This window comes from Lathyrus oleraceus, chromosome 1 (genome assembly GCF_024323335.1).
Source record: "Lathyrus oleraceus cultivar Zhongwan6 chromosome 1, CAAS_Psat_ZW6_1.0, whole genome shotgun sequence".
NCBI classification, from domain to species: domain Eukaryota; kingdom Viridiplantae; phylum Streptophyta; class Magnoliopsida; order Fabales; family Fabaceae; genus Lathyrus; species Lathyrus oleraceus.
In genome coordinates this window covers 41184613-41200259 of record NC_066579.1, presented here as the reverse complement: position 1 = coordinate 41200259, position 15647 = coordinate 41184613, and the positions used below count along the sequence as shown (strand labels likewise).

The 15647-nt window shown below is 45.7% G+C and overlaps 1 protein-coding gene and 2 pseudogenes across 1 annotated transcript; all 3 read left to right on the top strand.

Annotated features, from left to right (window-relative positions):
- The first annotated feature begins 324 nt into the window (after positions 1-324).
- Positions 325-4728, top strand: LOC127093491 (cytochrome c oxidase subunit 1). Its single transcript, XM_051032467.1, has one exon. It carries the CDS (start codon positions 1481-1483, stop codon positions 2471-2473), a length of 993 nt encoding a protein of 330 aa, XP_050888424.1. The 5' UTR covers positions 325-1480; the 3' UTR covers positions 2474-4728.
- Positions 4729-5827: 1099 nt separating this feature from the next.
- Positions 5828-10270, top strand: LOC127093404 (cytochrome c oxidase subunit 3-like; annotated as a pseudogene).
- A 3624-nt stretch (positions 10271-13894) lies between these two features.
- LOC127093314 (cytochrome c oxidase subunit 2-like) lies at positions 13895-15647 on the top strand (annotated as a pseudogene).

The window sequence follows — 15647 nt, the reverse complement described above, 5'->3', positions numbered from 1 at the left end:
TGTACTTTCTCTTTCTTATCTCACCATCGGTGACGATTCTTTCCAGCGTAGAATAAGACTTCCGGGCTACCCTGTGAAAGATGAGGAAAAAAACCCTCCATCGAGAGGACGAATGTCGCTCCACTCCATTAGGGTCCTCTGCCTAAGAAGGTTGCTATAATGCAGGAAGTGGCATCTTTACCGAGAGTTGAAGTAATTCCCCCCCAGTTTAGAGATTTCGTCAACGGGGTCATGCTCTTTGAGATAGCGTTGACCGTAAATCCCTTAGCTTTCGAGGGATTCGGAGAGGTCTACGAACCTGTGCTTCGGTTTTTGCTGGCGGGCTTTCGTCATCCATCACTGTCTGGGCCGTCGTTGTAAAGACGCGCATCCGTACAGACAGTATGCCTAGACTCCTTTAAAAAAGGGCTTATTGTCGGCAAATACCCAGTTTCTCCCTTCTCATCAACGTATTTGAAGCATTGATGAAGGGTGGAAGGTACCACGCTGTGGATCCAAGCAGGAAGTTTAGGAGGTGTCACCGTCAATCACGTAAGAAGTGACCTCAGTCTTCAGATCCGCACACACAAGAGACGAATCTTGCCGATGGCTCTTTGCGAGTCGGCATTGTACCCCGGAATAGTAACCTTGGTCTGACTTAGCCGGCTCGTAGGAAGGAATTCCTAGATCGGCTAGGGCCCGCAGTGGCATCACGTTGATGGAGGCCCCAGGGTCCCGCGGTAGCCTTCTTTCGTCGATGTCACCGGTGAGATAAAGGGGCCGCTTATGTATGCTTCTTCCTGTCCAGCAAGATGTCTTCTGTCGATAAGGTTATATCTGCACTCTGGACTTTCTTCATTGGTGCTTCCATGTACTCATCTTCGATGCTTTGAACTTCCACCCTGTTGACATGTAGGGCATACTTTTCTTTGCTTCCTACTACTAAGTTGCTTTCTTTCTTTATAGGTTAAAGCCTCCTATCTACGGTAGCTGACGCAGCAAGACCCGAGGAATCGGATACGGATCTTTTTCAGTCTCTTTCGCTGGGGCAAAGCAAAGAGGGAGGACTTTCGGAAGAAGGCGTCGTCCGCTGATGATCTTGAGGTTGGGAGGCAGGTCAGGGGGAGAACTAATGCTTGTGGATAGCCCGCGAATACTCCTTACTTAGGCTTTCCCCCGGAAGAGCTGATGCTACTTACTAAGAGACTTCCGTTAGTGAGGAGAGAACTATAGGCTTTAGCCCAAAGACAGAGTCAGGGATTTCTTAACAAACTAGTCCCTCCTGAAATAAGACAACACAGGGGGTGGAGTGAGCCTAGAGTAGAATAAGACTCCCTCTTAGACTCTCAACTCATACCAGGGCGGGCTGGGAAAGACTGAGACTACCGATACCGAGCCGGGGTTGGATCACAGGATAGATACCCTATGGTTGGTCTCTATGCCTGCTTCACTTCGTAGCATTAAAGGGGCAGTGCCATGAGGGAAATCGACTAGGAACGCGATGTCTTCCCAAAAAATGAAGAGTGGAGGGGCAATTACAATGTTATTAACCGATCGAAACTTTAATACAACCTTTTCTGATCCCGCAGGAGGGGGAGACCCCATATTATACCAGCATCTCTTTCGGTTCTTCGGTCATCCAGAGGTGTATATTCCAATTCTGCCTGGATCCGGTATCATAAGTCATATCGTTTCGACTTTTTCGGGAAAACCGGTCTTCGGGTATCTAGGCATGGTTTATGCCATGATCAGTATAGGTGTTCTTGGATTTCTTGTTTGGGCTCATCATATGTTTACTGTGGGCTTAGACGTTGATACCCGTGCCTACTTCACCGCTGCTACCATGATCATAGCTGTCCCCACTGGAATTAAAATATTAAGTTGGATCGCTACCATGTGGGGGGGTTCGATACAATACAAAACACCCATGTTATTTGCTGTAGGGTTCATCTTTTTGTTCACCATAGGAGGACTCACTGGAATAGTCCCGGCAAATTCAGGGCTAGACATTGCTCTACATGATACTTATTATGTGGTTGCACATTTCCATTATGTACTTTCTATGGGAGCCGTTTTTGCTTTATTTTCAGGATTTCACTATTGGATGGGTAAAATCTTTGGTCGGACATACCCTGAAACTTTAGGTAAAATCCATTTTTGGATCACTTTTTTCGGGGTTAATCTGACCCTCTTTCCCATGCATTTCTTAGGGCTTTCGGGTATACCACGTCGCATTCCAGATTATCCAGATGCTTACGCTGGATGGAATGCCCTTAGCAGTTTTGGCTCTTATATATCCGTAGTTGGGATTCGTCGTTTCTTCGTGGTCGTAACAATCACTTCAAGCAGTGGAAATAACATAACAAGGGCGAACATTCCTTGGGCTGTTGAACAAAATTCAACCACACTGGAATGGCTGGTACAAAGTCCTCCAGCTTTTCATACTTTTGGAGAACTTCCAGCTATCAAGGAGACGAAAAGCTATGTGAAGTAAAAGAAGGAAGAAAGGTCGCCGACTGCTACTAAGAACCTAACAGAACTTTTCAAAATGTGGGTTCCAACGAAGAAGAGTTGAGGACCAACTTCGACCTAATTTAAGAGTTAAGAAAGCAAGCTCAGTTCAGAATGGCTACTTACCAACAGAGGATAGCGAGGTACTACAAGGCCAGAGTTAAATTTTTAAATTTGATCGAGCTGAGCCGGAGCTGCTCCTACTGACTATGACTGGACAGCAGTGGACTCTTTCTCAAAGTCTGACCCTGCCACCTATATTTGATGAAGCAACCATCACTGAAGCCATTTTTTTTGTAGCCAGCTCAACTCCATTTAACAGGTTAGTAGCGAAAGGTAAGGCTTCATTCCCGAGTGGACGAGAAGAAGGAGCAAGCCCTATTAAGGTTAAGGGAAGAGAAGAGGCTATTTTACTAGACTAGCTACCGAGCTGACTCAAGGAAGCCGGAAAGAAAGGGCCTCAAGACAGCTTCGGCAACAGAAAGTCGAGCTGAGGAATACGAAAGAGAAGCGGATTCAACTCAATCTTAGCCTAAGAGCTGTTCAGAGAAGAGAATCAAAGGTCAACGGCCAATGGAGGATTTATCCCTCCCCCGGATTCATCTTAAACCGACCGATATGCCGAGATGACATCCAGCACGAGAGCAAGAAAAGGAAATGGTCTCCGTGCAGCTTCAAGTCACGCCACTCTCACCAAGATAGAATCATGGTCACATCTGTAGTATATATATAGTTTATAGAAGCGGAATGCCAATCGACACTGGTAGCCATCGGGATTGAGTTCAGCTGCTTTGAAGATACTGACGAATGGAAGAATGAATGAATCAGATGAGCTCCATTCTGGACTCTCATTGGTCAAACAGGCGCAACGGGCCAAGAGATAATAAAAGGACACCAGAAGAGCAAGAAAAAGAGCTGTATGATAAGAGTCCTTATCCTACCCACCCAATTTATTTAGTTTATGGGAGTAGCAAGAACAGCTCCATTTAAAAGGTTAGTCGCGTACCAAAGAGCTCGATCAGCTATTCTATTTTTCAGTCCGGTTGACGCCACTCGATAGGAAGAAAGAGCATAAAGGTTTTTCGAAGGCTTCAAGCCCTGTTTCAGCTGAGAGCATTGATTCCCCTGGCACCTCTCTTCCACAGCTTGGCACGTTTAAAGAAGGTGCCTACACTAAAGTGTACAAAGTGGTATAAAGTTATTCTTTTCGGGTTCGGTCAGGAGGGACAAAAGAGAGATGCTTTCTATCAGTCAAAAGCGGATATCGCCCCCCCCCCTCATGCTCCCACGGTCCGCTTACCGAGGAATAGAAAGGGAGGACCGGAGGCCAGAGCAAGTTGGGTTGGGGTATAGAACCGTAAGCGCGGTGGGGGGGTTACAGAGGACGTGCTCGTACGGTTCAAAGAAGGGTATGATCAACTCGTTGTTGGGAACTTTAACTCCTCTATATTCGAAATATGCCTTTCTAGGAGCATTACGATCTGCAGCTTAAATGGTCTCTTATGAAGTCTCTATTGGTCTTATTCTTATTGTGCGCCTTGTGAGCGCGTTTGGATCCGCGAAGGCAATCGCTCGGATGTTCCCCTAACCCAACCCGGGAACGGACCGGAGGGAACCGCAGCATGGGGGATGTCCGCGTCTCGTCGCAAGGCTCATTTTTAGTTTTTGGTTTAAGGGCGGATTTATATGATCAAGGGCCGGGGCACAAGGGTCCTGGTACTATCCAGGTGCGAAGAACCCCGGAGGTGACTGCAATGAGCAGAAATCTCACTCACCGGCCTAAACGACGAGCAAACACTCGAACGTGAGAGCAAGGGATCACCTAACGAATGGACGAGCTCCAAGGAGGGAGGAAAGAGGAAGGCAAGAACCATGCTTTCAGAGAAGTGGCGGTCCGAATCTTATCTGAACTGCGAGAATAACTGACTAAGCCATGCCATAAGGGTCATTCTCCAAACGGGACGGGGTCAAGCCTTTAGATTTTTGAGTAGGTTGGGTGACAGATCGGCCATAGGAGTACTCCGGGATATAAACCTGGGCAACCAATGTCGAGCATACGACGATGCCGCCCGTTTTCATTTCGTGGAAGTCCCCGGCAGAGGAAAGGGCTGTAGGTGATGGCGCGTTCTGCTTCTTATCTAGATAGGGGCGCTGAAATCGTTCCTATTGGTGCGTGGGGCAGCTGGTATAGATGAATAAAGGCGGGCCGCTTGAACGGGACCTATTCTCTTAATAGGCGGCAAAGCTGAATAGGAAAGGGGCCGAGCTGACTGATGAGTTTTTAGCCTTAAAAAAAGGGCTCTCTCATGTGAAGCTAACATGGCTGGCTACATACAAGTATAGCCAAATCAAGATGAGACGTAACGGACGGTCAGAGGCCGCAGCGGGACTATCATAGGAAAGCCTGCCCCCGCTAGCTAACATAGAAAGAGATTCCCGGATAGCAAAAGTCTCTATGTGAATCTCTTCCCGACCAGGCCAGGCCGAATCGGGCCATCACTTGGGATGGGAATGGCTCAGCCCATATGCATCATTTGATGAAAGCACTCCAGTCGCTTCCTCGAAGTGGCTTGTCAACCACGCTTTCCCTCCCTCAAAACAATGCTCCTCACCAACCTTAACGGCCTTGGGTTGGGGCAAGACTGCAATGAGTAGTTCGCTCCAGGACCCCACCCCCTCGAGAGCTGGATGCCGGCCGAGATTGAGCTGGGAGCCAGACTTTCCTGGGGCTTGCCTTGCTTAGTAGACATCCCATCTCGTATCTGTATCTGTCATCGAATGTGAGCCCTCATCTCATGCTCCTACTACCTCTTCACTTCAATTCCTGGGGTTCTTGCTTCCTTAGTAGACATCCCATCTCGTATCTGTATCTGTCATCGAATGTGAGCCCTCATCTCATGCTCCTATTACCTCTTCACTTCAAGTGGGAGTGATGGACGAGTGAAGATCGCCAACTCTTTCTTCCCCTTACCATCTCGGATACCGTGAATTTACTTCAACTTCAATCGGACCGGCTTTTCAAGAAAGATCTCCAACTTCTTACTTCAACTTTTCAATAGTAGCTGGTTGATCTCCAACTTCTTATCGTTTTTATCAAGTGTGACTGGAAGCCCATACTTCTGCTTTTCCTGATCCTTTTAGTGCTAGAACTGGGAACCTGGTTGTAAAGCTCATTCCCGGTCTTGCAACTTGGTCATTTGATCGATTTCCTTGTAAATTCCTAAGCATGAGAGGAAGGAACCGCTTCTCTGAGCCCCCGCGGGGGGCGGGAGACGCTATGCCAGATAGGGCGCCTCAAATCTTCGAAAAATCACACGCAGAGGGAAGGCCTGTACTCAGAAGAGTAAGGAATAATAAATTGGTTTTCAAAACTCGAATGGAACGATTCCGCAGAGTATTGGGGGAAATTATTACGTACCTTCAGCATTCACCGAATGCATCTCCCCAGATCAAACACCACACCGCCCACATATTGAATCGTGAAATCGAAGAACAACTAAGTTCTTTGTTTCGAAGTGCGCAGTTTCCACTCCCTCCTGCTACCAATATGGAGCAGGTGGTCAATTTATTAACGGCGAATTCGACATCACTCCCCGATCTTTTTGAAACCGCCGACAGCCTTCTCGTTCAGGGGCAGCGAGCCCTCATTTTGCGAGTGCCTGTACGATTGTTGCACAATTATGGTCCGGGGGCGGGTTCTGAGCAGGATGGGGACTACCTATTTCAATTTTTTGGCCAATTCCCCCTTCGTACTATCAAAAAATGCTTGCTGAAAAGAAAGGAAAGAAGGTCCATTTTCCCACGTAGTTCGTCGGTCAAACCAACGATTCTCTTCTCACTCAAAGTTATAGAGAGATCTTTTTCTAGTTAGACTTCTATCAATGCAATGAAAGAACCATCCCTTCCTATTTCTTTGTCCTGTCAGATAGAAATATAATAAGACCCAAAGAGCCCTTCTTTACCACTTTAGGGGGTGGGGTGAAGGGGGGGTTTACATACAACCGAGGCAAAGTGGTTTATGATTGAATCTCAGAGGCATTCTTATCATTTGGTAGATCCAAGTCCATGGCCTATTTCGGGTTCACTCGGAGCTTTGGCAACCACCGTAGGAGGTGTGATGTACATGCACTCATTTCAAGGGGTGCAACACTTCTCAGTTTGGGCCTAATATTTATCCTATATACCATGTTTGTATGGTGGCGCGATGTTCTACGTGAATCCACGTTGGAAGGACATCATACCAAAGTCGTACAATTAGGACCTCGATATGGTTCTATTTCGTTCATCGTATCGGAGGTTATGTTCCTTTTTGCTTTTTTTCGGGCTTCTTCTCATTCTTCTTTGGCACCTACGGTAGAGATCGGGGGTATTTGGCCCCCAAAAGGGATTGGGGTTTTAGATCCTTGGGAAATCCCATTTCTTAATACCCCTATTCTCCTTTCATCTGGAGCTGCCGTAACTTGGGCTCATCATGCTATACTCGCGGGGAAGGAAAAACGAGCAGTTTACGCTTTAGTAGCAACCGTTTCACTGGCTCTAGTATTCACTGGCTTTCAAGGAATGGAATATTATCAAGCACCCTTCACTATTTCGGATAGTATTTATGGTTCTACCTTTTTCTTAGCAACTGGCTTTCATGGTTTTCATGTGATTATAGGTACTCTTTTCTTGATCATATGTGGTATTCGCCAATATCTCGGTCATCTGACCAAGGAGCATCACGTTGGCTTTGAAGCAGCTGCATGGTACTGGCATTTTGTAGACGTGGTTCGGTTATTCCCATTTTTCTCTATCTATTGGTGGGGAGGTATATGAAGGAACGAAACAGTGGATTTAGGAATGAAAGCTCGAATACAAAGGGAACCGGGCTTTTCCAAAGAATTACTGCAGCTTTCCCAGCTTCGTTATCCTTTGAATTACTCCTAATTTTTCTATTCCTAGTGTCATGAGAAATCAAAACTTTCTATACTCATTCCTTCTCTTAGTCGGTGTCTCCTATTTACTTTGTCTCATCTTGGGTGAGAGTGCAGTTTTTTGGGCCTTGCTCTCAAAGGTGGGATACTCCGGTACGACGCGAGCCATATTTATACCATTTCTAAAATTGACAGGTTGCTCCGGAAGGCTGGCTCTTGTTCTGTTTTTCGCCGTGAAAGCGGTGAATGGAACCCTCTTCAAAGATTTTTTCTCTTGTATGGAAGAAGCTGGGCCGTCTTCGGGCGCATCAAGCTCTAACCCGGGTAATCCCGTTGTACCCCTTATTGATCAAGGTCTACACGGCGAAGTGAAACAAAATGATGGGATGCAGTAGACGCTGAGGAAAGGAGGAAAGAGGAAGAACTGCGTAACTCCAAGGAATGGAAAGAAAGTGAGCGTCACCTGCTCAAGGTGGAAAACATTAAAAAATCCATAGGCCAACGAGCGAAGGAAATAGCTTAGGAAAGGGGATTAACCCCAGGACGCTGCGAGACGGTGGAAGATGCGGCAAACTACATTGCCGAAGATGTGGAAGATCTAGCAGAAAATCAACAAGTAAGCTTCCTAGTCAACTTAATGCGAGACCTTAATAATCCCAACAGCGAGTCGTGGGAGCGCATCGAAGAGGAGGTGAAAAGATGGCGCTCATGGGAGGATTAGGGTCGACCAACAAACAGGGAAGGACCACGTACCTGGTTCGGCAAATAAATAAAGTATCACACATCCTCTTGTTCCCAAGAGTCCCATGTTCTTCTCTCATGCTTCTGATGGATCTAGCAAAGACGGATCCACCTCTTATAGGGATCTGGTCACTCATTCGGATTGAGATTCATCCAAGTCTACCATAACGGCTGCTAAATCCCTCCCTATTTCACTTTGACTTCAGGGCGGGAAAAAGACCGGCTCTCTAGTTCTGTCATGGAAGGGGGCAAGGTGCTGACCGATGTCGATTAGGAAGCTGCTCCTGTTGTAAAGAAGTGAGGCAGCGAAGAAGAAGCATTTTAGCATTCACCTGTCCGTCCTTCTTTATGGAATGCTCAAGCCTAGTGAGAACTCAAGTCGATTCGAATGACTGGATCCGCTGGAACTAAGGCTATTTCCAATGCCCGAAAGGAAGGTGCTTAAGCTGAAAGAGTGGTCAGTGAGGCTCAATTCTTTGTATTGATTCCAAGACCCAGGGCATAAGGAATTCACTAAGTATAATAATATTCTCCTTTTGATTCAATAGAAGGGGATGCCCCCAATGTGGTAATAGCCGGTAGAGACCTACGTTATTCACAATAGGTGAACTTGCTAGAATGCTGTTTAATAAACTTCTTTATATAGGTAACTGGAAAGCTCTATCCCCCTACGTCAGCTGGCTGAAAAAGCTATTTATCCTTCCTTATTCAACTCGGTAAATTGAAAGAAGTCCCAACCACGAGGCTTTGCCGCGAGAGTTTCGACATTAGTTATTTGCTCTGAATCAGGCCCCTAAACCAAGGCAAATAGCCCATAATACATATGAATCCGACAGATCGGACCGAACTGCCAATGAAATCCATTTAGCCAGTTAAGCTAAGAAGAAAGAAATAGATCAGAAATCGAGTTTGAAGGCCCGAGAGTACGGGAACGGGTTCGGTAGGGAAGGTGCGAGATGATGAATGAAAGGGTCTGCCTCAACAGATGAATCCGTGACTGCTGCGACTGAGGAAGGAATCGATGAAGTCATTGCCAGCCGTCTTGTATCCTGGCAGAAGATCCCCCAAAAAGCAAGCAGCATTTCTTTCCTCGGTAAGGCCCGGGGGATGCCTCCTACCTTCCTTCTCGCAGTCAGCTATGTAACTCAGAAAGGTTCAAGCTACTCTTTACAGCTTCTTGTGGTTGACGCTAAAAGCTCCTTGTGACAACTCTTCTTGTTCGCTCCTACGCGTATGCCGAGTTCCATCTTTGGAAAAATTAAACTCGTTGCCAGAGATAAAACATCACAAAATTAACCGACCCCGCCCATGGTCAGTAGTCAAGATCTATTATTAAAATAGTTGTCGAGGGAAGGAAGTCGAAAATCAACAACTCAGAAAGCTTTCCCTTGACAAACCCGCACTTTGACAGCAAAAACCGCCCGCTACTCACAGAGAACAGAGATAAGAAGGATACGAGGGCTCGCTCGCGCTTAGATTTTTTAACATGTATGCGGGCCCCTTTCACTTGACTATTTAGGTTACTTAGGCCCACTACGAACGAAAGACCAATGACACACCGGGACTTTCTTAATAGAGAAAGAACCGAACCGGGCGGGGAAAGGCGATAACGACCCAGAAAATGGTGAAGTACGTGAATCGACTCCCTCTTCGAGTAATTTAACATAAAAGAAATAAGAAGGGACTGACTTCTTTCTTGCTTGACAAGGATCCTGAAAAAATAGCACATGCTCCAAGGACTTCACGGAATTAGGAGGCACACTGGTAGGTATACCAAGAGAAATGCGGGTAAGCGACGAGGGAAATAACCCCTCCATAAAAGCATGCATTTCCAAACAAGAATATTTTTTGTGGAGGAATTGTCCACATGATGAACCAAACGGAGCGGGCAGAGTGAAGTTACCATTTTAGGAGCAGATGTCCCGGCTGGTAAGGGAAATGAATGAAAGAAGCTTCTCCAATAGGAGGCTTGTGTTAAGCATTTGTTTCATTCCTTTGGCAGCTGAAGTTTCAGTTCCATTTCTAGTTCAGGTTATGGTTCGAGTGGAGAAGCAGAGAGGGCATACCTTCCCTAAGTTGGTTAGATCGCCCGAACGAAGCTGTCTTGTCTCGCAATGGCAGAAGAAAGATATATCATTGCCAATCGGGAGGAAAGGAAGAGTCATTTACCTCTTTCTCCCTATCGATATTTGACCCGATTTTGCTCCCCGGGCCTTAGCATCCCACCCCATAAACCGCTTCCCTCGACTGCCTTAAGAGAAGAGAAGAGAAGAGAAGAGGAGGGGATTTCGAAGAATGGAATTAAAATTCCTAAAGGTAGTTTACTTGCTTACTTGTTAGAGTCAGGAATCTTTGTAAATTTTTTCCGCAGGGAAATGGCTCCAAAGGACCTGTGCCTCTATCCTGACGAGGTTATCGTCACCGATGGTAGTCGCGAGTTCGCGGAGTACACAACCTTAAGGTAAGGTCGTGGGTCCGACAATGGCTTAACTGCGTCAAGTGGTACTACATGGTTGCAGTATCTCCAGGCGTAACCATCCAGGATCTCTTAGACGCACCATTCGTGAACCGGAAATGGCAGGTTGAATCGACTCTCAGTTGGTCCGGTTCGGCCTTGTTTGGAAGGTTTTTTATTTTGTTGCCCTAAGGCGTTTGGCCTATTAAGCCAATGTCCTAGTCGCTGCAGCGATTACGGATACCTCTCAGGTCAGGCATCTCTACTCTGTGAGTCCCGCAGCTTTCTTTATGTTTTGTGAGTTGACTCCTTATGCTAGAGCCAACCTGGCCTACCGGTCTTGTAAACCGATAGTTCCTTTAGGTTTGACACCTGAGGGTGCCCTCCTTTGGGGTCCATACATAAAGGACCTCATCAGGGTGTTGATAAAACTAGCTAAACTGGTTTCAGTGAGGTCAATCAAATGGAGAGGTACGAAGAGGACTTTTCGGTCCTCTCCTTACTGTCGAGTTACTACGTTCCTTGCCTTTTGAACTTAATTCATGGTACCGAAAGGTAACAGAAGGAAGTAAAAGACCCTCATTTTTAGGTGTACTGTGGTACCCAAGAGTTAGGTATTGTTTCGACGAAAACAACGAGTTGTTTAGTCGAATGGATATGGCCTCATTTGAAAAGGAGGTCATTCCCAACGATCCTACTCCTGTCAGAGTCCTTACCTCGGACGACTGGGTCAGTCGGTTGAAGGAGCGGGGAAGAGACGAATATTTGCCATAGGAAATTGGCTGAATTAGAGGTTATTAAACTCTGTTCATAGATGGCTGATGGATGTTATCCGTCAGATTACTATGGGTGGCATGCATGGATGTCTTTTCTGCCTTAGCCATTCTCCCTACGTAGCAACTTTAAGTAGATGATAGATGGGATGAGATGCTAGCCGCCTTAGCGCAGAAGATCCATCATGGAGCCTTAGGTTAGGCTACTACTAAAGATAGGATGGATTGTCAGGAATGGTAGATGGAGCAAGGAAAAGCATCCAACCAATCCTGTTAGGCTGTTTTGGAGAGCCAGCGGCAAGGAAGGAAAGGAAGCGAAGTAAGCATCCAATCCTGATCTTTTCACTTTCGAGATCGAAGAATCATAGCTATCAGTGCATTAGCAAAGCAGACCTAGAAAGGGAAGGGAGAGTTCTTCTTTTGCAAGAATGGGCATTACCGCAGCTTTTACTCTGTTGCAGGTATGAAGTGCCATGAAAAATGGAAATGGCTATCAGTTCTGACTCTCCTGACCCGAGGTAAGTAGTTCGGCTAAGCCGGAAGAAAGAAATGTGAGAGTTTAGCCTATTAATTCACTTGACTTTAGGGAAGCCGGTTAAATGCTTTGCTTTGTGAGGGAAAAGCGGGCACAGCTCACGCACGGCACAAGAGGCAAGGAACTTTCAACAGGCATGGACGGCCGGCCTCCTTTTGAGGGTGAATGTCGGAAATCGTCTTCCCTTTGATGGACATTAAAAAGGATCCGCTAGGCTGTCTTACATGTCCCCAAAAGCTAAAGGGCTCCTTTCCTTCTTGATATCGCTGATGCGCCTTTAAGAGTTCTCGTTCTACTTCCTGTTAGCTGGTAGAGTATGAACTACGACCGATGGGATTGGTACAACCACGAATCTTTTGTTTGCTTTGTTTACAGCTGGCCTTACTTAAATAGGAGTTTCTGCTTCTAGCTAGCTTGCTTTGGGCAGAAAGACCTCGGGAAAGAAAAGATAAGGCAATTTAGTTCTCATCCGCCCTTGCCTGCGAGCCTAGGAGCAGCTTCACCTTGCGTCTACTAACCGCTGCTAAAAAGCTAGTGACCGGTAATCCGATGCTACCACCAGACTAGCCGGTATACTATAGAATTAAGTTCACTGAACCCGCTGCCAAAGAAAAGTAAGCCTAAACCTCTCAACCCCCCGAGTCCGGGGCAAAGTTTATGTTCCCTAGGTTCCCCTCTTTCCCCCTGACTTCATGTTTTTCTGTCTTCTTTTGTGGATTCCAACTGAATTGTCATCTTTCACGCCTTCCGCGCGGTTTCTTGGCTCAAGATATTCTGATTCCCCTAGTAGTCTGACTGCTCTTTCTCTCAAGCGAAGTGCTTCTCGGGACAAAGGGCAGAAGGGAAGGTAGCTCGTGATTCTCGTCTCGGTCTTCTCGAAAGGTAGTTGAGTTCCTTCGGGTGAGAAATAATAGGAATTGATCTAGCTATAGATATAGATAGAGTGTCAGATGAAAGGTTTCGCCCCTGACTCCTTTACTTATTGATGTCGCTGATCCGCTGTTATCGTATCAGGAAATGTGGGGCCGCTCTTTCTGACATAGGAACTTACTAAAAATCGAAAGTCCGCCTAAGGGAGAGAGAAGACTATAAACAATAAATCTAGGAGGTTTGAAGATGCTCGAGCAAAGCGAAGAGGTTTTACCTAGCATTAGAAACTGAATCCATTGTTGCTTGTTGCTTGTTATCCCTTGCTTTTAGTTAGGTATAACTCCTCTGTTATCTCCTTGTTCTAACCCTGTTGCTTCCTTTGCTTCGCCTGGAACGACCTTGCTAACACCTTCTTACTTACAGTCTTGTTGAGCTTAGGAAGTGAAGTTGTAGGGATGAAAAGCCTATATTTAACTTACAAACAAAGGCTGAAAGCTGGTGTTTTCCAGTCACAAGAGAGCATTAGTGCTTCCCGTTAGTCTTACGAGGAGGAGAAGCACGTAATGGGAACGAGGAGCTTCAGGTTGGTACATTGCACGCATTAAAACCTTAACTCTTATAACCTGTCTTTCCTTGTTATCCCTTGCTTTTAGCTCGGTATAACCCCTCTTCCTCTTGTATTTGCTTGTAATTCCTTGTTTCCCTCGTTCTTGTTTCTATCGTAGGTTCGGTAGTAGGTTCCAGCTTGCACATGCAGGATCCCCCCTTCTTCTTTCTTTTCTCCCGGCTATAGCGCGAGAGAAACGCGAACAGCTGATTCTCAAGCAGGGGATTTGTCGAAAACAACCTATCTGTCTACTTGCTTTCAGTTCTGTTCCCGTCTCGATCTTAGCTTAAAGCTCTCAACCTATTCTTGCGCCAAGTTCACTGCCTTAATTTAATTTAGGAGTGAAATAACCCGCTATGAGTAGAAGGGACTTTGTCGTGTATTCCTTCTTCTTGATAGCGCAGGGGCACAGCGGTAAATACCGAGGAAAGAAGATAATAAAATTTTATCCCACGCCACGGTAGATAGTGTTCAGTGGAGGAAGGAAGCCAGGCATAGGCGTATCCGCCTTGGAAGTTTTAATGCCCAAAGATGGTCCTTCGACAAGCCCTTTGCTAAAGCTTCTATGGATTGCACCTTTAGAAAGGAAATCAACATTTAGGACAATTTTACCAACCAAGGAAAAATGGCACATTTCGATGTCTCGTAGGAAAGGAAATCCGATCTATGAAAAAATTCCCTAAAGAAAAGTGTCGATTTGACTTTTTAGGAGTAAGTAAAAAAGGTCCCTCGAATGGAATAATAGCTTTTCCGGAGGAAGTTACTTATTATATTATAATAGTTGATAGTTGATGTAAGAGAAGAAGTTCTTGGTTTGGTTGAATTCAATCAAAAAAAGTACCATTTTCAATTGAATCCTGAATCCCTTATTCTATAAATTTACTAAGAGAAGAAATCACGTAAGTGATAGAAAGAATCGTTCAGTAGGCTAATCTTGAAAGGTTTCCATTTTCGATTGAGAAAGCGGCAGGCCCAAAGAGCTCTCCAATAAGTGCACCGAAAGGGGGCCGGAGAGACGGTCAACCTGAGATCGGCTAAGATCGAAAAGCACTTGGTTTACAGCCAAGCAACGACAAAGAAAAAAGAGTCCCATGTCTTTCTTGATTGGTAAACCCAACCAGCGATTTACAACAAACAAGTCTTTCCTCTTGTTGGGGGGAGCAGTTAAAAAATGAACCAAAGCAAATGAAATTAGAATGGCTATTCCTCACGATTGCTCCTTGTGATGCAGCGGAACCATGGCAATTAGGATTTCAAGACGCAGCAACACCTATGATGCAAGGAATAATAGACTTACATCACGATATCTTTTTCTTCCTCATTCTTATTTTGGTTTTCGTATCACGGATCTTGGTTCGCGCTTTATGGCATTTCCACTATAAAAAAATCCAATCCCGCAAAGGATTGTTCATGGAACTACTATCGAGATTCTTCGGACCATATTTCCTAGTATCATCCCGATGTTCATTGCTATACCATCATTTTCTCTGTTATACTCAATGGACGAGGTAGTAGTAGATCCAGCCATGACTATCAAAGCTATTGGACATCAATGGTATCGGACTTATGAGTATTCACACTATAACAGTTCCGATGAACAGTCACTCACTTTTGACAGTTATACGATTCCAGAAGATGATCTAGAATTGGGTCAATCACGTTTATTAGAAGTGGACAATAGAGTGGTTGTACCAGCCAAAACTCATCTACGTATTATTGTAACACCTGCTGATGTACCTCATAGTTGGGTTGTACCTTCCTTAGGTGTCAAATGTGATGTTGTACCTGGTCGTTTAAATCAGATCTCTATTTCGGTACAACGAGAAAGGGTTTACTATGGTCAGTGCAGTGAGATTTGTGGAACTAATCATGCCTTTACGCCTATCGTCGTAGAAGTTGTTCCTAGTAAAGATTATGGTTCTCGGGTATTCAATCAATTAATCCCACAAACAGGGGAAGCTTAAGCGGAAATGAAATAGTAGGGTGAGGGATAAGGGGGGAAGCCACTAAATGGAAGGCTTCGCTCGCTCTAACGCTCGTTTAGTAGACAGCGAGTGGAGTGCATAAGCCCCTTTAGAGAGAGATAGGGGCGAGTACTACACGAGCTCGTAAGTCAAGTACGGAACGAGCGAAGGAGAGCGACCTCATCTTGCTTCTGGCGAAGCTTCTAGAAGGCCCACCACTTCATAGGAGCGCTAGCGAAGCCGTATAAAGGCAAACAGCTCGTATAGCTCGCAATAGCGAGCCTACTTATCGCTTTTTT